The 19,270-nt window shown below is 55.4% G+C and overlaps 2 protein-coding genes across 2 annotated transcripts in view; one reads left to right on the top strand and one right to left on the bottom strand.

The window, feature by feature from the left end:
* Positions 1-200: 200 nt before the first annotated feature.
* Positions 201-17,110, bottom strand: PTSG_07128 (uncharacterized protein; the record flags this gene model as incomplete). Its single annotated transcript, XM_004992488.1, has 39 exons — positions 201-268; positions 475-793; positions 1,088-1,332; positions 1,505-1,652; positions 1,909-2,063; positions 2,289-2,455; positions 2,802-3,015; positions 3,277-3,419; positions 3,650-4,239; positions 4,418-4,498; positions 4,738-4,844; positions 5,002-5,107; positions 5,296-5,410; positions 5,697-5,771; positions 5,956-6,053; positions 6,243-6,365; positions 6,560-6,656; positions 6,888-7,069; positions 7,419-7,542; positions 7,744-7,807; positions 8,257-8,398; positions 8,584-9,066; positions 9,209-9,394; positions 9,529-9,709; positions 9,896-9,967; positions 10,171-10,292; positions 10,537-10,675; positions 10,807-10,928; positions 11,232-12,629; positions 13,022-13,098; positions 13,352-13,420; positions 13,604-13,749; positions 13,986-14,029; positions 14,240-14,386; positions 14,663-14,754; positions 15,010-15,122; positions 15,445-15,523; positions 15,716-15,788; positions 16,175-17,110. The coding sequence occupies 39 exons, from the start codon at positions 17,108-17,110 to the stop codon at positions 201-203; spliced, it is 7,842 nt and encodes a 2,613-aa protein (XP_004992545.1).
* A 456-nt stretch (positions 17,111-17,566) lies between these two features.
* The window catches only part of PTSG_07127 (iron/zinc purple acid phosphatase-like protein), a gene marked incomplete at both ends in the record, with an annotated part of 1,737 nt that continues 33 nt past the window's right edge, over positions 17,567-19,270 (top strand). The window contains 2 exons of the mRNA XM_004992487.1: positions 17,567-17,674; positions 17,891-19,270. The exon at positions 17,891-19,270 is cut by the window's right edge and continues 33 nt beyond it. Coding sequence (XP_004992544.1) covers positions 17,567-17,674; positions 17,891-19,270 — 1,488 coding nt within the window. The remainder of the gene's footprint in view (positions 17,675-17,890) is intronic.

The raw sequence follows: 19,270 nt of genomic DNA, 5'->3' as shown, positions 1-19,270 counted from the left end.
AGCGTAACAAGAGAGCCACAAAGGGAGGGGAGGTGGTGCCTTTACTGGCTGACTGTCTGACTGTCTGTCTGACTGTCTGTCTGACTGTCTGTCTGACTGACAACAGCAACACTGACTGCTTGCTGTTGAGCTAGTGAGTGGACAAAGCACGTATGTTTCAGACCGTGTGTGCGTGGGTGTGCTGCGCGACCATGTGTTGCTCAATTTGCAGCGTCTTCGTCGTGCCATGCCTGCTGCTGCGTGAGTGACTTGAAGCGTTCAGCCATCCCTGACGGGTTGGGAGAGTGGGAGAGGTTGGAGGAGAAGGATGAGAGAAGAGGTGAGGGAGGCATGGGGGCACTGGGGTTGACGCGAAAGACAATCCACCCTCTTCCAACCCTAAACCACACACATGCAAACACACAAGCTAACAACACCACGCAAGCACGTACGAACATTCAAACTGCCCTCCCTGCCGCACGTGCATACACGCACCTTGGTGGACTTTGACAATGTCGAGAAAGTCGTTGCGGTGGATGACGAGAACCTGCACAGTGGTGGCCGCTCGCAGCTCTTCTGTGGACGGCGCGTTCACCAGGAAGCTGTCAAACCCAAGCGCAGCAGCACCACGGTGCACGGAGAGAAGGGTGCCGTGCCGGTCGAGTGCATGCACGCAGCCGCTGTGCACGAGGAAGAGCTGTGTGCTCTGGTCACCAACGCCGATGAGAGAATCGCCAGGAAGAAAGAACTGCGGCCGGTACTTGCGGCAGAGCGCAGGCAGGAAGCCCGCGTCGGTGTCCTGAAAGAACGGGAGCTGTGCAGCGCAACGTAGGGTGGGGTGATGATGGTGAGGGGGTGTACGACAGTGTGGTGAGGGGAAGAAGTGTGCAATGAAAAACACAAGCAAGACGGAACAAACGACGTAACACACACACACACATGCACACACACACATGCACACACACATGCACACACACACATGCACACACACACATGCACACACACACACATGCACACATGCACGCACACATGCACACATGCACACACACATGCACACCCGCACACGTGCACACACACAACACACGTGCACACACACATGCACACGCACCTGCTGTAGGATGGGCTGGCAGATGATGAGAGCAACCTCCGTTTGCATTGTTGTCGGCAGATCCTCCATCAAGTGCGTAGTGTCGGTGGGAAGACCGCGGCGCCAACGCGCCTCAAAATGCTCCAGGCAGTGGGCAAGTGGACCCAACACGCCACGCAACTTGAGTGTTTCACGAACGGTCATCAACCGCTCCCGGCTCTGCACACGTTGGTAGTCTGCATTGGCCAGCGTGGAGGTGATGTTACCTGCAGTGGTGGTGGTGATGGCGGTGGGGGTGGTGGTGGTGGTTGGAATGTTATGTCGGCGCGTGTGCAATGTGTGCAGCGATCACAGGGATGACAGTTCGGCCAACGAACGGGTGACTGCATTGCACTCCAGCTGTACATCCACATATAAACACACATTTGCAGCACTCACCGAGCACGAATGCAAACAGGAGTTTGCCTGCAAGCATGAACAGCACCGCCGTGAGCTTCTCTGCGGTCGTGTGCGCGTGCAGATCGCCGTAGCCGGTGGTGGTGAAGGTGGCCATCGTCCAATACACGCTGTTGGTGTACACGGAGAACTGCAGCAGCCACACCAGGCAAGACGATACAAAAGTCACAGAGCGGCATGCACACGCACGCACACACGCACGCATACACACACGCGCACACATATTTGCACACAAATATGGTTCACCGAAATGAACGTGCATGTGAGTGAAACGCCGTGGAACGTGACCGCAAACGCCGTCGTCGACTGAGATACCATCCCGCATTGACACAGCAAGAGACACCACTGGCACCATGTCCATGCAAGCTGCGTTGCACGTCACTCACGCGAGAGAGGCTGGTTGCGTGCGGGAGCCAGGAGGAGGATGAGCATGTCACGTCGGGCCCGCACGTTGCAAGATGCCACGTACACGACATGAGATGAACTGCCAGCGCAATGTACGCCGTGAACTTGATCACACGCAGCACCAGCACAGACGCATCTGCAGTGTGGTGGGTGGGCAGGGTGTGTGTGTGTGTGTGTGTGTGTGTGTGTGTGTGTGTTGCATGTGTGTGTGTGTGTTGCATGTGTGTGTGTGTTGCGTGTGTGTTGCATGTGAGTAGAGAGGGTTAGCGGGAACTGACGCGAGCAAATATGACACGCGCACATGCAAGCCTGGCCAACCACAAGCTCAGCGCATGCCACATCTCATGTCTTCCAAACGAACCGAGCTCTGCCTCGCGAGCGGAGAAGAAGTGCATGGCGCGAAACAGGCGGCACACGCGCGTGAGCCGCAGGAGGGAAACGGCCGTAAACGCGTGGGGATGACGCGTGAAGAACAGCAGCACCTCAAAGGGCGTAAAGGACAGCAAGCCCAGCACCGTCCACCCAGCTCTGCGGGTTATGGTGGTGTTGCGACCAGTTGTGTGTGTGTGTGTGTGTGTGTGTGTGTGTGTGTGTGTGTGTGTGTGTGTGTGTGTGTGTGTGTGTGTGTGTGTGTGTGTGAGCGAGAGAGATGCGTGTCTCCGCAGCACAAACATCACAAAACGCACAGCTGTGGTCACACCAACAGAATACTTGCATCCATGCACACCTGGACACGACAGACACACACTCTCTCTCAATCACACTCACTCGCACACAACACACACACACACACACTCACTTACACATAACACACACAATCCACACTTCACACAGCTGTCGCTGCAAAACAACAGCCACTGCGTGCTCGTCTTACCTGTACACACCACGACACCACGCGTGCTTGCTGCCATTGTGCTGTGGTCGTGTGGGTGTGTTTGGTGTTTTCGGCGGAGCAGGAGTGTCTTTCTTTGCAGCGCGCTGTACTTCTGCTGCCTCCTGCTTCGTGCTCAGCTGTTTCGAGGCACTGGCTTTCCGACGTTGCCGCCAGCGTGCAAGGGCAATTGCCCAGCTCACGGGCTCAATTGCACCTGCGCAGCACATGAGAAGGAGCGATGTACGGTGCAATCAAACATGTAAGCTCTTGGGGTTTTGCATGTGCAACACCAAGACGAAATACCGTTGTACAACACGCACGCACTTACACACGCACTCACACTCACACTCGCACTCACACACGCACTCACACTCACACTCACACTTACACTCACACTCACACACGCACTCACACTCACACTCACACTTACACTCGCACTCACACTCGCACTCACACTCACACTCACATGACGTACCGAGTGCGATGGCAAGGGCGATGCTCTCGCGGTCAAAGACGGCGGTGTATGTGCTGGTGCACACGATGGCGAGGGCGGACATGAGATCGAGGACAAGAACGGCATCCCGCAACGAGAACGGCGGCGCAAATGCGCGGAGCAACCTGCAGCACGGTCGAGCAGGAAAAGGGGCAGTGGTGTGCACAAGGGTAAGCGTATCCTCTCGTCACATCAAACAAACAAGCAAACACACAAACACACATACACATACACATACACATACACATACACATACACATACACATACACATACACATGCACATGCACATACACGTACACGTACACACACACACAAACAAACAACTTGAGTTATCAAAAGTACTGCGCAACGTGCGTTGGTGGGGTGTTGGCGATGGCGGCTGCTGCGAGCACCGCTTGCTTCAGTGCGCGCGTGATCCGATATGCGAAACGCGACCGTGGGTGAGCACATCGTGTCCGGGCCGTCTCCTCCAACAGCAGCACAGGGTCCGCGTGATGCATTGGCAGCTGTCCACTTACAAGACCAACACCGCCATTGTTACCACTGTTGCTGTTGTTGATCGCGTGTGCACTCTCGTCTTCGCTGCTGAGCCCGGACGAGGACCACACCGACTCCAGGGACGGGTGGCGGACAATCACGCGGTTGGGCCGCGTCACGCTTCGAGGTGACGATGGTGGCTGCAGCTGCTGTAGTCGGGATGGTGGGTTGTGCTGCGGCTGCAGCTGCTGTTGATGTTGTAGTTGCTGTTGATGTTGTAGTTGCTGTTGGTGCTGCGGGTGTTGAGCAGGGGATGACGGTTGGTGAGTGGAAGGGCGGGCTGAGGCTGTTGTTGATGCTGATACTTGTGTGTTGGTGCCTGAAGCTGTTGTCTCGTTCGAGTCAGCACTGGCACGTGCTGCATTGCTCTTGCCGCTGTCACTGCTAGCTTTGCTACCTCGCTTCTCCTGCACCGCGCGAATGCGAGTGAGTTCCACCAGTCGTCAGCTTGTAGCCTCTCACTACAGCTTTTGCAACTTCAAGGCCCACGGTCACTGCTGGAACACACACACACACACACACGCACAAGCACACGCACACCCACTGTCTGCACACGCACGCACACTCAACACACGCTCAACCTACCTGTTCTTCGCGGCGTTTCTTGACGAGGTTGAAGCGTTCGTTCGCTTCCTCCTTCACCTGCGCGGCAATGTCTGGGAAGATCTGCAACACACAACGGGATTTGCGTGTGTTATGCATGTGTGTGCGTGCGTGCGTGCGTGCGTGTGTACAGTATGAAGGTGAAAACACAAGTTGGCAAACCACCACCCTTACTCGCAACGTACCAATAAGCCTTGAGATGCAACAAGCATGTTTGAATCACTATTCAGTGAAAAGCACACGAGGATACGTGTTACAGCGCTGTTGCACACACACACACACACACACACACACACACACACCTTCAGAACGTCATCAAAGTCCTGCCTGCTCAACACGAAGAGGTCACAGTCCGTCTGTGTGCGAATGGACGCTGTTCGCGGGCACGAAAACACGAGCGCAATTTCCCCTTGTTGTTGATGGCGTTGTTGTTGAGTGAGTCAGGAAGTACGTGCGTGCGTTTGTGTGTGGGTGTGCACGACACGCTGAAGCAAACAAGCAAACGAACAGATTGCCAGCCGAGCATAGCCTCTCTGAACTCGGCTTCGCAAAGGATGTATTCTTACCAAAGAACTCTCCGCCGTGCATGGAGGCAAACACTTTTGTGCCGTCTTCAGACACCACATCCACAGTTCCGCGGTGAATGAAATACATTTCGTCTCCAGGATCGCCCTGAGGGTATGTTGGTCCAACACCATCAGTGCAATAGTGTGAAAGGGTGTGGAAGGTGGAGGTGACGCCGTGGATGACACATGAAAGGGGGCAACGTGCATCGATGAGTGACGCTTGCGGTGCAAATACATACGCAATACAGGCACATGCCTCACACAGCGTGCACGCAACCACACACACGCACACACCTTGCGGACGATGTACTCGTGCTGTGCAAGCAGAAGCGGCTGCATGTGCTGCGATAGCATTCGCTTGAAGCCTTTGCTCTTGTTGGCAAACAATGGCACGCTCTCAATAGCATCCCTGTTGCGCGCAATGAAACGCATGTGAGCGATGCAACACTGCAAATCACAGATGCCTGTGTGTGTGTGTGTGTGTGTGTGTTTATGTGTGGGTGTTTATCGGTGTGTGTGTTTATCGGTGTGTGTGTGTGTGCCTGTGTGTGCACGCGCGCGTGTGTGTGTGTGCCTGTGCATGTGTGTGTGTGTGTGTTGAAAGCTACGACAACTTGTGGGGGGTCTTGCGAGTGTCAGATGTGCTTAAGAGGACCATCGCGATACAGGTCGGTCATGTGAAACACGGTGCTTACCGGTACACCTCAAACGCAATTTGTGATTTGAGATTCATCGGAAGGTTTCCAAAGAGGCTATTGACATTCATGCCCCTAGTGTATGTCGGTGTGGCAAAATCAGGGCGATAGCGTGGATGGGTACGTGCATGAGATCAGCATTGCACAAAACACGACGTGCAAATGCCCCCGTTTCACAATCACACAAACACAAACACACACGCGCAAACGCGCATGCAAACAGAGCGTCCACAAATACACGCATGGTGAACTGACTCACTTGTTCCTCTTCCACAGGTATTCGTAGTATTTCAGGATGCGCGAGAGAACAGAACGGTTCACGTCAAACTGGAGCAGCAGATTCCGTATGAACACCATCTGCATGTTGCACCATTGCGTGTGCGTGTGTGTGTGTGTGTATGTGTGCGTGCGTGTGTGTGTATGTGTGCGTGTGTGTATATGTGTGTGTGGTGGTTAGTGAGTGCTGTAGAGAAAGCCTGTGAGCGCAAAGTTCAGACAACGAAGCCCAACACAGTGTCAATGATGGTGGCGTGTGTTGCTGCTCACCTTCTCCCTGTATCGCGTCTTGAGAAAGTCTGCGTTTGCCAGCAGCGCAGCAATGCTCGCCACCATGTACCCAGACAACACCGTCCCCGACATCATCATCAGCATGCTGAACGCCATTTCCCCCTGGATTGATTGAACAGTTGCGTGCATGCGTCGTTGTGCGTCCGTGAGTGGGTGAGTGCATGTGAAGGAGCGTACTTGCCTGCATGTGCACTGTGCACGAAAAGCAGGTGCTTGCATGTTCACATGGGCACAATCATACCAGCGTTCACATTACACATAGTTCAGTGCCCATCAATGCAGGGTGCACAACGTACGGTGGTGCTCGCGTGGACATCGCCGTAGCCAACCGACGTGAGCGTGGCGGCTGCCCAGTACAGGCTCGTCGCATATGCGTCCGTGATGGAGTGGTTGCTGTTGTGCAGAAGGGCATGGGACGTGTGATGCACACAGCAATGAGAAAATACTCACCCTGGTGGAGATGCGTTGCAGGCTGGCACAAATCACACAAGTGAACACACAAGTGAACACACAAGTGAACACCCAAGCATGCGCAAACACATTTACACGCACACAAGCGAGCACACACAACACAGCACATAAAAAGTGTTGCATGCTGTATATTTGTACAAGAGCGATGCAAACCTGCTGAAATGGCCCCGCGCCCAGGATTGCGGCGAACAGCCCGTGTCAAAGCACCCAATGAGATACCAACTGCACGCCACAACGTGCAGCGCCAAGAGCGCCAGACACATGAACTTGAACTTGCGAACGGCTCCGACATCGATGGCGATGTTGCTCTCGCGCTTTCCGAAGAACAACATGACCTGGTGATGATGATGATGATGATGATGATAATGACGATGATGATGATGATGGTGATGGTGATGGTGGTGGTGGCGAGGATGCACGCGAAAAATGATTGGGTTTGGCGCGTGAGAACGTGGTCAGAACGCTTCGTAAACAAGGGCGAACGTGTGAGGAGGAGGTTCAAGAGAGGTCGAGACACGGGCGCATGCACACGAACGCGAGCACGCGAGCACACGAACAAAGATGAACAGACACATACTACGCGCGCCACCATGTCGGGGACATTCACGTCAATCCATCCAGCGTCACAGCACATTCACACACATACACACACACACACAACCTTGCTCCCACCACATGACTCACGCGGGCGAGGCGGAAGCAGCGATTGAGCCGCAGAAGGCAGAACACGGTGCTGGGAAAGGCAAAGGTGGCGAGACTGACAGTCTCCAAGGGGCACATACACACGGCATCCAACAACGCATATTGCCTAGTGGATCATATGACGGATGAAGTACCCGTTCGTCAGCATTTTTGCACAGCATCGCCCACACATGCGCACGGCGTGACATACCGTCACCATCATCCTTTCGAGCATCCACTCATTTGCTCATTGTCACAGACACACACACACACACATGCACACACCCGTGCACGCGTAGCATCGCAGGCAGGTGCTGTTGGAACGCACTTTAAGTAGTTGCGAAGCGTGCAAGCGGGATCGGAAACGACGATGCCATTGCTCGTGTAGAAGGCTGAAGCACCCGCATCATATCCACATTGGAAATACAATGTGAGCATGCGTGTAGCGAACAGGCGCGGAAGGAGAGAGAGTGTGTGTAAGAGAGTTGTGTGTGTATGAGAGAGTGTGAGTGTGTGTGTGTATGAGAGAGAGAGTGAGTGTGTATGTGTGCAAGCTACACAACGAATGACTCACATGCACGCAAATACAAACAATATCACGAAGCACAATCCGTCTTCGCTCGTTGCTGATCGTGCTGCATTGTTCAGTGCTCACTCACTCACTCACACACTCTCTCACACAAACACACACACACATTCACACACGTTCACTCACATTCACTCACATACTCTCTCTCACCCACCCACCCACCCACACACACACACACACACACACACTGACTCACCCACTCTCTCTCACCCACACACACCCACACACACACACTCTCTCTCGCTCACTCACCCAAGTGCATGCGCAGGTACGCATCCACAGCGTGAATTGCCTCTGTCAGGTAGAAGGCGATGTGCAGTGCGAGCGATTGTGGCGCAAACGCGGCCTGAAAAAACAACAACGCAATCTGTACCAAGGAAACTGCTTGCACAGCCTGAAGACCAAGCAAGTCGTGACGTGGGGTATGTGTGAGAAGGCAGACTGGCTGTGTATGCGTGTGCATGTGTGCTCAAGTCATGTGCCAGCGTGCATGTGCACTCGCATCGATACGCTGCGTTCATCTCACGCACCCACGCATCTTGCACACACGCTTCACCCTGTGTGCGAACAGTATCTTACAAAGTCCCATCGCTGCATGGCTGCGCTGCTTGGGCGAATAGCTGTTCGCATCATCAACAGCGGACGCCTGGCTGGTGATGATGTTGACGATGTTGATGATGTTGATGATGATGATGATGTTGTTGTTGTTGTTGTCGTCGTTGTTGTTGTTGTTGTACAGGAGGTTGGTGTCTTTGCATCATCGCCGTCACCTTCAATTACACTCGTGTTTGCCGCTGCTGATGGTTTGGCGGACATCTCTTCGTCTCGCTCAAGGCTAGCTCTTCCTTCCGACTGCCGCTGCTGCTGTTGTTGTTGTTGTTGTGGGTGTTGTTGTTGTTGTGGGTGTTTTTGACCTGTCTCATGTCTTTGTGGGCTTGCTGCGTGTGCTTCTGCTGCCGATGATGACTGCGCGTCACGATCGCTGCTGCTGCTGGCTGCGCTCTCGTTCACTGCGCGCTGAATGTCGTTTAGGAGCGCCTTGCACTGCACAAGTGACTTGACCTGAGGAAAAAAGTGAAGGTTGCGAACCGGCATGAGCAAGCACGCATGTACGTGTCCATATGTTTCATACATCCAACACACGCTCACACACTCACACGCACTCTCTCCTCACACACACTCTCTCTCTCAACGCCTCCCCCACCTGCTTGTGGAAGCCGCGGTTCTTGCGGAACATGGCCTGAATGTCCGTCCAGGCGAGCATGTACGCGTCCACGTGTGTTACGGCGACAACGGTGGCCAGGCGGGGACAGGCAAATAGCATTCCGTTCTCGCCAACATATGAACCACTCGACAGGCGGTGGACAACAGCACCAGAAGAGTTCAAGACCTAGCCATTCGCATGATGATGTCAGTTGTGTGTTGCAAAGGCAGCAGGGGCAGTGTGGACAGCACAAGCATTAGAAATGCGGACACTTCACTGTGCACGACACATCCAACATTGCAGCGTCACAAATCGCTCACCTCCACTGTCCCGCGCTGAATAAAATACATTTCCCTGCCCATGTCGCCCGCACGAATGATGGTCTGGCCAGGCAGGAACAGCTGGGGATGCAACGAATTGCACGCGATTGTCAACAGCTGTGGCCCGAGCATGGAGAAGAGCGGGTACGTCTCAATCAGTCCGCCAGCAATGTCCAGTCGTCTGGCATCACGCGCAGTTGTGTGCACGTGTGAACAGTGTGAGTTGGGGTGCATGTGTATACAATGTGAGTGGGGGTGCGAATGCACATACGTGATTGCATTTTGGAACAGTGCATTCAGCAGACACAAGACAGCGGCAGCAGTTACAACACTCGGTCGCGCAAACGCATGAGCAGCGTCCGCGTACAGCTCGTGGCCAAGCGAGTCTGGCACGACATTCAACAAGTCCCACGCGCTGAGGCCCTTGTCCTTTCGCCACCTGACGACAGTGCAGAGTACATTGTTATCGCATGAAACAACGGTGCAGGTACACACGTAACCACCACACACACACACACACACACACACACACACACACACACACACACACACACACACACACACACACACACACACACGCACGCATTCACAAAATTGCGCGCGTGCAAGCACGAGGACACTTGCCCCCCCCCTTCCCCCAACCTGCACGTCATGTAGTCCTTGACGGCAGAGCGAACAGCGGCAGAGACGTCGTGCTCGTCCATGTATCGCTGCATTGCATCCATGCGCTCGCGGTGCTGCACTTGCATCGAGTCAGCATTTGCCTGGCGGGGAGGGGGAGGGTGACGCATGTAATGCACAAACATATAAACGCGTGCGTACGTGTGTGAATGAGTGGATGAGGGAGTGAGTGAGTGAGTGAGTGAGTGAGTGAGTTAGCAGTGAGTGAGTGTACGTGCATGTCGTCGCATGTGTATGCCCGCAATGTGCATTCTGTTGAGAAACGCTTGCAAGAAACAGGTTGTGGTGATGAACAATGTGTGAACACCACCACGACGTCTGCGGCACCTTGATGGCGGCGACAAAGGCGAGGACAACACCAAAGCACAGCTGTCCCAGGATCATGACAATGGCCGAGAAGACGCGTTCGCCGGCAGAGAATGGGCGAATGTCGCCGTAACCCGTCGATGTCATTGTCGCAATCGCCCTGCCAGGTAGGGCGTAGTGTGGTGTGGTGTGGTGTGGGATGCATGTCAGTCTTCTTTGCTAATGGTCAGCAAAGGCTTGCCCTTGAAAACGGTATCCAAACACAAACGCAAGAGCACTTGCTTGTCGTACCAGTACATGCAGGCAATGTAGGCGCTAAAGGGCTCTGCTGTGGTCATGTTGCTTGCGCGCAACCAATTATATCCGCCGATGGCAATTGCGCTCCATCCACACGCACACGTGTGCACCACAAACTACAGCAGCATACACAACGAAACAGCGTCACAAATTCAGATGGCACACTTTGCAACGAGTGAAACACAGTGAACAGCTCCCATGAATACAATACACACACATGAACACATGTACAGACGCAAACACGCACATGAAGACGCAAACGCACACACGCATCAACACACAAAACAAACCCGTCAAACGCACACACACACACACACCACCACCACCACCACCACACGCACATCAACACAGACAACTCCCCCCCCCCGCCACCACGACACAGGCAGACACACTTCGCATACGCGCGCGGCGGGACTTACGAAGGTGAGGCCAGCAAGCTTGAGGGCGGGCAGGGTGTGGTTTCGCTGGAAGGATTCGGCCTCCAAGCGGGAGAGCAGTGACCAGGCCGTGTGCAGACGAAGAAGACGATTGAGGCGAACAGCAGCAACCACAGGCATCGGCAGGAACACACACCAGCACAGCAGGTCCCACGGTGCAAGGAGGATGGCTGGTATCCAGGCGTGGAGAAACGACGCCATGATTGCCGCAACGCGCGGTGCTGATGGTGCTGATGATGACGGTGACGTGCGTGCTGGTGTTTCGATTCCATGCTGCTGCTGTTGTTGCTGCTGGTGGTGGTGAACAGGGGTCGTGCAACCCATTGCACCTGAGGAAACAGCTATCGTCGTGTCTGCCACTGCTGGTGCTGGTGGTGGTGGCGCTGATGATGATGATGATGGTGATGATGACGGTGCTGTGTGCGACTGCAAGAGTGTCACCGGATAGCCGCCAGTGCGAATGGCGACGACAATTCCTTTGATCTCGCGCAGCAGCAGCGGCGCTTCCAGCGCATACGTAATGATCCACAGCGGAAGACTTGCGGGGGCAAAGGCCGCGTGATACAGCAGCAGGACGGAGTGAACTGCAATTATGATGACATCGCGCACGTACGCGTGTCGTGCACCTGCACCCGCACTCGCACCTGAGAGGGGCGCTGCGGTCGACGCTGTCGCTGTGGTGGTTGTCGACTTTGTTGAACACAATGAGAAGAGCGGAGATAGGAGACACCACAGACACGACTGCATCCAGCCACCGCGGCGGATATGCTGTGAACCGTTGAGAGACGAAGAAGCAAGAGATCCTCGTGTCCACCCATTGTGAATGCGTGCCCGCGTCACCCGCTCGTCATCACCACCATGAACACCGTCACCATCACGATCAACACCAGCGTTGCCAGCAGCAGTGTGCTGCTGCTTCTGACTGTTGCTGCCGTTGTTACTGTCGCCGTGGTGATGGCTGGCACTCGGGTCATTCGCGACGCTTTCACTTGAGGGCGAGCCCAGCACCAGCGACAGTTCCGGAATGTTGGGCGGAGGTGGTGGCGATGGCGGTGAGGTGTCCGTGTTGCTGTTGCTGCTGCGGCTGTTGCCGTGTAGGTTGTGTGTGGCGTGGGTCGTTGTGGTCGTGATATCATCCCTACCACGACCTGTGGCGATTGAAGTCGGCTGTTGCCATGCAGCTGCGGTTGCTTGGCGAGTCAAGGTGTGTCCTGCGTTGACGCTGTTGTTCTTGCTGCCGACGCGTGAAGTTGTCGCTGCTGCGTATGCCGCCGCCTCCCGCGCGTGATCTCGAACGGACGATTCCGCCTGCGCGTCCGCCAATCGCGACTTTGCGTTCGCCATCAGCCGCGCCATCAGCACCGGATACGGTTGCAGCGCCTGCAGTGCGTTTGTGTGTGTGTGTGCGAGAGAGAGTGTGTGTGTGTGCGTGTGTGCGTGTGTGTGCGTGTGTGTGCGTGCGAGTGTGTGTGTGTATTTGCAAGCGTGTGTGCACGTGCGTGTGTGGATGTGCGAGAGAGAGAGAGTGTGTGTGCGTGTGTGCGTGTGTGTGCGTGTGTGTGCGTGCGAGTGTGTGTGTGTATTTGCAAGCGTGTGTGCACGTGCGTGTGTGGATGTTTGTGCAAAACGCAAACAAGCAAGCCACGTGTCCACAGCTCGCACATTCACGTCGTCATGCACCAAGCAATGGCATCCATTCACCATAACATATACACACACGCGCAAACACACACACACACACAATGCCATCTCGATGCCCCCCACCACCTCACCTTCTTGAGCTTCTCCTGCGTGAGCACATAGAGATCGCACGGTGCCACAGCGACAATGTCAACACTCGACCGCAACGCTGCCAATATGTGCGCGAGAGAAAATGAATGGGTGAAGAGCGGTGAGAGAAGAAGGCGTTGTCACAAACGAAATCGTGCTGCTGAGCATGTGTTGACTGCCAGAGAGAGAGAGAGAGAGAGCGCGCCGTCATGAAAGACGCGAGACTGTGCTGGCATTCTCACTGTCGCACGTTTTGGAATGTAATTGTGCGTGTCTGTGTGTGCGCGTGTGCGCGCGCGTGTGTGTGTGCAGAGGGTTAATGGACGTATTACCAAGCAAGACGCCGGCTTCACCAAACGCGTCACCGGTGGAGAGAACCGCCTGCACAGCGCCCGTTTGACCTGACACACACATACGCACATACATTCACACATACGCACACGCACGTACACACAAACACATTCACACACGCACATACGCACGACATGCAATGAGATCATCAGCAAGATCACAAATCACAATCACAATCGCACGCACCACCAACAACAATCCAATCACCACTGCAGCCATGATCACCACCTCACCTCGCACGTGCAGCTGCCCGCTCTGGATGAGGAAGACGGCTGGCACGGTCTGCCCGCGCCTGAGGACGTATTCGTTTGGGAGAAAGAGCATTGGTGCCGCCTCCATGGCGATGCAGCGCACAATCGCAGGATCAAGATCCTTGAAGCTGTGCGTGTTTGTGTGTGTTTGTGTGTGTTTGTGTGTGTTTGTGTGTGTGTTTGTGTGTGTGTGTGTGTTTGTGTGTTTTTGTGTGTTGCGTGATGTGTTGTGTTGTGTTGCGTGTGTGTGTGACGTGTGGTGGCAAGGACGAGACGTGTGCATGACAAGTGAGTGGGTGAGAACGGGCATAATGTTCGCTTTCATTCACGATAGATGTACATCTGCAAGTCGAGGTGTTCCCACCTTGGCAGTCGCAACATGGCATCCTTCAGCGTTGTTTCGGCCACCTGAACCAGAGCAGGAACGAAGTGGCATGAGCGAACAGAACGTGCAGTCTACAAAGAAGACACATTGAAAAGCGACACAAGCGCACAACACAAGAGCACACACACACACACACACAATACACACACACAAACAATACACACAAGCAACACAGGCACACACACAAGCAACACACACACACAAGCAACACACGTGCACACACACATGCACACCTGGGCCTGGATACTGAGGGGCAGATCGGAGAACGAGACGGCCTGTGTGCGGCCGCCCTTGAAGCGCCAGAGATACTGCAAGTACGAGACCACGCGATGCTGCAGCTGCGGTTTCACGCGCTCCGCTTGCATCAGGTCGGTGATTGCCTGCACACGTGTCGAAGGCAGTGCACACAGGGTTTGCGTTCGAGCGTGTGTGTGTGTGTGTGTGCGTGTTATTATTGTGTGTGTGTGAGTGTGAGTGTGAGTGTGAGTGTGAGTGTGAGTGTGAGTGTGAGTGTGAGTGTGTGCATCGTGGTGGTGAAGCACACACGGTAGGGCATCACACAATCCTTCAGGTACAGCGAGGACAGCATACAGTGAAGCAAACCACCTCTCCCTTCGTTTCCTCCTGCCCTCGCCTTGCATGGCGACACGTCGTACCTGTGCAAGATGCTGGTATCGAACCCTGTGGGCGCCTGTGTTGCTGAACACGGATGCAAGACCACCAAAGAGGTATCCAAATGCAACAACACCTGACACAGCGACAGCGTGGCGTGAGCCCAAGGGGTTGTGGGCATGCACACATGATGTAAGAGACATAGAGCTGTGTCCACATGCCGATGTAAGAGACATAGAGCTGTGTCCACATGCCGAGCTGCGTGCACATGCCGAGCTGCGTGCACGTGCAACCATACTAAGCACACACACAACACACACACACACACACACAAACACACACAAATACACACACAACACACACAACACACACACACCACATGCTTGCAGACCTGTGAGCATGAGGATGATGGTGATCCATTTCTCGCCGACAAAGACGGGAAACACGTCGCCGTAACCCGTGGAGGTGGTGGTTGCCGCCACCCAATACAGCGCAAGCACGTAACTGCATGGCAACGAGGGCACGTGTGGCGTTTGATGCGGTTTGGAAGGGACGTGAGGGTGAGGCGGAAATGCGATTGTGAGGAACACTGATAGCACTCCAACGTTGGGTTGTGACGACACACAGCGCTGCCTCATGGCATGCACACACAAGCACACATGTAAACTCTCACACACACACAAACACACACACACAAACACAAACACAAACACAAACACAAGCATAACTCGCACGCATGCACACACACAGACACACAAACACACAAACACGTACACAAACACACATTCTCTCTCTCATTCACATTCATACGCAAGCATGCACTGACTCTGATGATGAGGAGTTTGTGGCTGCGAGGTGTGCCGACCACGTCCAACCCGAGGCATCACATCCGCGCTCACCGCACCCTTTTGGGGGGCGTGGTTGTACAATGTGGTGATGGGGGCAGGGGGCGGTTGTGGTGGCGATATGGGGGAGCGAAACGAAGGTAATATGAGGCACGATGCATGATGAGGACACAAGAGGCAACGGAAGTAGAATGCGTTCATTCATATGTTTACATTGAGCAGGAGCACGTGCAAGCAAGCTGGGACACGTACCGAAGAAGACCCATGCACACGGAACGAGATGCTGCATAGCCAGCATGAGCGCAATAAACTTGATGGCCAACATCTGTCGAGCAGCAGCAACACGGTGAGCGTTATCCTGGATGCAATTCGGGGTGAAGCTCACAATACAATCCTTCCCACGTACACGCACACAACGCAGTCTTTCATGATGCGAATACCCGCGTGCACTCCACGCAAGCAACAAACAACACACACGCACGCACACACGCACACGCACACACACACACACGCACACACACATACACATACACGCATACACGCACACACACATACACACACACGCGCGCGCACGCACGCACACACACACACACGCATACACGCACGCACGCACACACACACGCACGCATATACACACACACGAGCAACAGACCCAACGCACATGTACACGACTGTCACCACCACCACCACCACCGCCACCGCGAAACGCACGTGCATGTAGGAGAGGCCGATGCGTTCAAACTGCATGCGCGCGTATTGCCAAAGAAACGCAGCGCGCAGGAGGCGGTTGAGGCGATAAAAGCGAGCGAGGTGTGCAGAGTCGCCTGATTGGAACACGAGATCCACAGGCAGGGAGCTGAGGACAATGAGGGCGATGGCAACGCGAGGAGAGAGGCACGATGGTGTTTGACGCCAGCGCCCGCTGTCATCCTCTGCCTGTATGTCACTGTCATCCTGCTGTTGCAATTGTTGTTGCTGCATTTCCTGCTGCTGCTGTTGCTGCTGCTGTTGCAACTGCTCTGTGGAGGTTGCCCACGCCAGGTGCTGGCGCTGTGGGTGCTGCCGAAGCGACCCAGTGGCCGTTTCTGCATCGCCGCTGAAGGCGTCTGCAGGTGCAAAACGGTGCGACGCTTGTTGTTGTTGCTGCTGCTGCTGCTGGTGCTGGCTGTGGTGGTGATTATGGTGGTGCAGTGGGTACTGTGCTTGGGCCAAGTTCGGGTGTGGGGCGATGCGACGTGGTGGGCGAGGGCTGAACAAGTGGCACAGGCGGAGCAGCACATGCCTGGACTGACTGCAGCATGTGGAAACTAGCACGGGGCTGTGCCAGAGAAGGAACAGCACGTCCACAACATAGAAGAGGGCCAAGGCCTCTGTTGCCTCGTGCGTGTACGACAGCAACCGAGGGCTTTTTCGCTCTTCGTCATAGGGCTGATCAAAGGTGACTTGAAATGCCGTGAGAATGACGCTGACAAATGACAGCACTGCCGTGCATGTGGACGCCCATAATGGTGCCTGGTGTTGCCGCCGCGACAGCCTGTTTAGCCCATGCTGCACTTGGCCCAGCGCTGCACCCGTTGCTGCTGGCGCTGCTGGTGCTGGCACTGTTGTCGCTGTCGCATGCGGTGATTGCGATGAACGTTGTTCCATCTCACCTCATCCTCCACACACGAAAAAAGACGTGAGCGTGCGCGAAGGGCAGGAGCGGGTGTGTGTATGCGTGTGTGCGTGTAAATGTGTGTGTGGGTGTGGGTGTATTTGTGTTTGTATGTATATGCGTGTGTATGTGTTTGTGTATGCGGGGGGGTGTGTTCGTTTGTGCCCTTGCACGTGCTGTTGAGTTGCTGCTTGTGAATGTGGTTGTATCTGCAGCCTCTTCTTCTCCTTGTTCCTGCTGCTTCTCCTCCTTCTGTTTGCCTTGTGCTCCTGATTTTCTTCTCTCCTTCTTTGCCTTCTCCTTATGCTGCTGCTGCTGCTGCTGCTGCTGCTGCTGCTGCTGCTGCTTTTCTCGCTCTTATTCCTCGTTGGTCGGTGTGTCTTCGCTTCAAGCGCTATTCGTATCCATGGATTCACACTGCACGCCAACGAAACCCCAGCCTCGCATCAATGTGGCCACCACCACCTCCAGCAGCACCACCGCCAGCAGCACCACAGCAGCAGCACACGCCTGCTGCAGTTCGGAATCGTGGCGGCACCAGTCCTGCGTCCACTACAGTTTGTGCTGCCGCAGACTGTTATTTTGCCCTCCCTCCAAAATCCACCACCACGCAACGCGCACAATCCCTTACAACCACGCCACAACACAACAACAACAACCACGCCACAAACACCACCGCTTCCCCCTTCTTGCTTGCTTGCGCTTGCTTGCTCCCTGCGCCTTGTTTCACCAACTCACCAACCCCCCCCCTTCTTCTCTCTCTCCCTCCCGAGATGATAAAGGTGGTCGTGTTGATGGCCGCTGTGGCTGTGGTTGCAGTGGCAGCGATGCTGCCTGCTGCGTGCAGTGGCCTTGGATCAGAGGCCACGCAGCCGGAGCAGGTGCACATTGCACTGGCAGGCCTCGATGCAAAGGGCAACCCAAATGGCATGGCTGTGTCGTGGCAGACGCACACGCGCACGGCCACGTCCGTGGTCCGATATGGCCTCAACAGCACGGCGCTGACCATGCACGCCACGGGCAACTGCTCCTCCTACTACGCCACCTTCGACCACCACGTCGTGCTGCACAACCTGCTGCCCAAGACCCGCTACTACTACCAGGTCGGCGACGCCACTGGCGGCTGGAGCAAGGTGTTCTCGTTTGTGAGCGCCCCGCTCTCGTCCCGCGACATGCCCATCAACTTTGCCGTGTGGGGCGACCTCGGCGTCGTCAACGGCGACTCCACGCTGGCCTTCCTCAACAACATCAAGGACAACATCGACCTCATGTGGCACGCGGGCGACATTGCATACGCCGACGACACGTTCATCCACCTCACGTGCGCCACCAAGTTCTGCTACGAGGACATCTGGAACGAGTACATGAACCTAATGCAGCCACTCGCCTCTGGCATGCCATACATGACCACCCCGGGCAACCACGAGGCCGAGTGCCACAGCCCGGCGTGCCTGCTGTCCTCGGAGCGGCGGGAGGCCCTGCGCAACTTCACCGCCTACAACCACCGCTTCCGCATGCCCAGCCCGGAGAGCGGCGGCGTCCTCAACATGTGGCACTCGTTCAACTACGGGCCCGTGCACTTTGTCTCGCTCGACACGGAGACCGCGTTCCCGCTCGCCCCTGAGGAGCACATGTACGTGCTGCCGTGCGGCGGGTTTGGCGACATGCTCACGTGGCTGGAGCAGGACCTGATTGAGGCGAACAAGCACCGCGACGAGCGGCCGTGGATCCTGGCGGCGTCGCACCACCCAATGTACTTTGGCGGGAACATCAACGAGCCCTTCCAGAAGGCCATCGAGGACCTCTTCCACAAGTACAACGTGGACATGTACTTTGCCGGGCACAAGCACTCGTACGAGCGCGACTACCCCGTGTACAAGGGCGTGCCGCAGCCCACGTACTACAACCCCAACTCGACCGTGTACATCACCGTTGGCGGCGCAGGCAACGACGAGATGGAGGGCGACCAGGTGGAGCGCAACAACCAGAACGACGTCATCACGCGCGCAGACGAGTCGGATATGTGGCAGAGCAACCCGAACGAGGGCGTGGCGGTGAAGAAGGACAACGGGTACTACGGTATCGGCGTTGTGCACGTGCTCAACTCCACTGCGCTGCACTTTGAATACTACCGCACCACCCTGCAGGAGAAG

Source organism: Salpingoeca rosetta, assembly GCF_000188695.1.
Source record: "Salpingoeca rosetta unplaced genomic scaffold supercont1.16, whole genome shotgun sequence".
In the NCBI taxonomy this organism is placed as follows: Eukaryota; class Choanoflagellata; order Craspedida; family Salpingoecidae; genus Salpingoeca; species Salpingoeca rosetta.
Note: the sequence above shows the minus strand (reverse complement) of the source record. Positions and strands in the feature narration are given on the sequence as shown.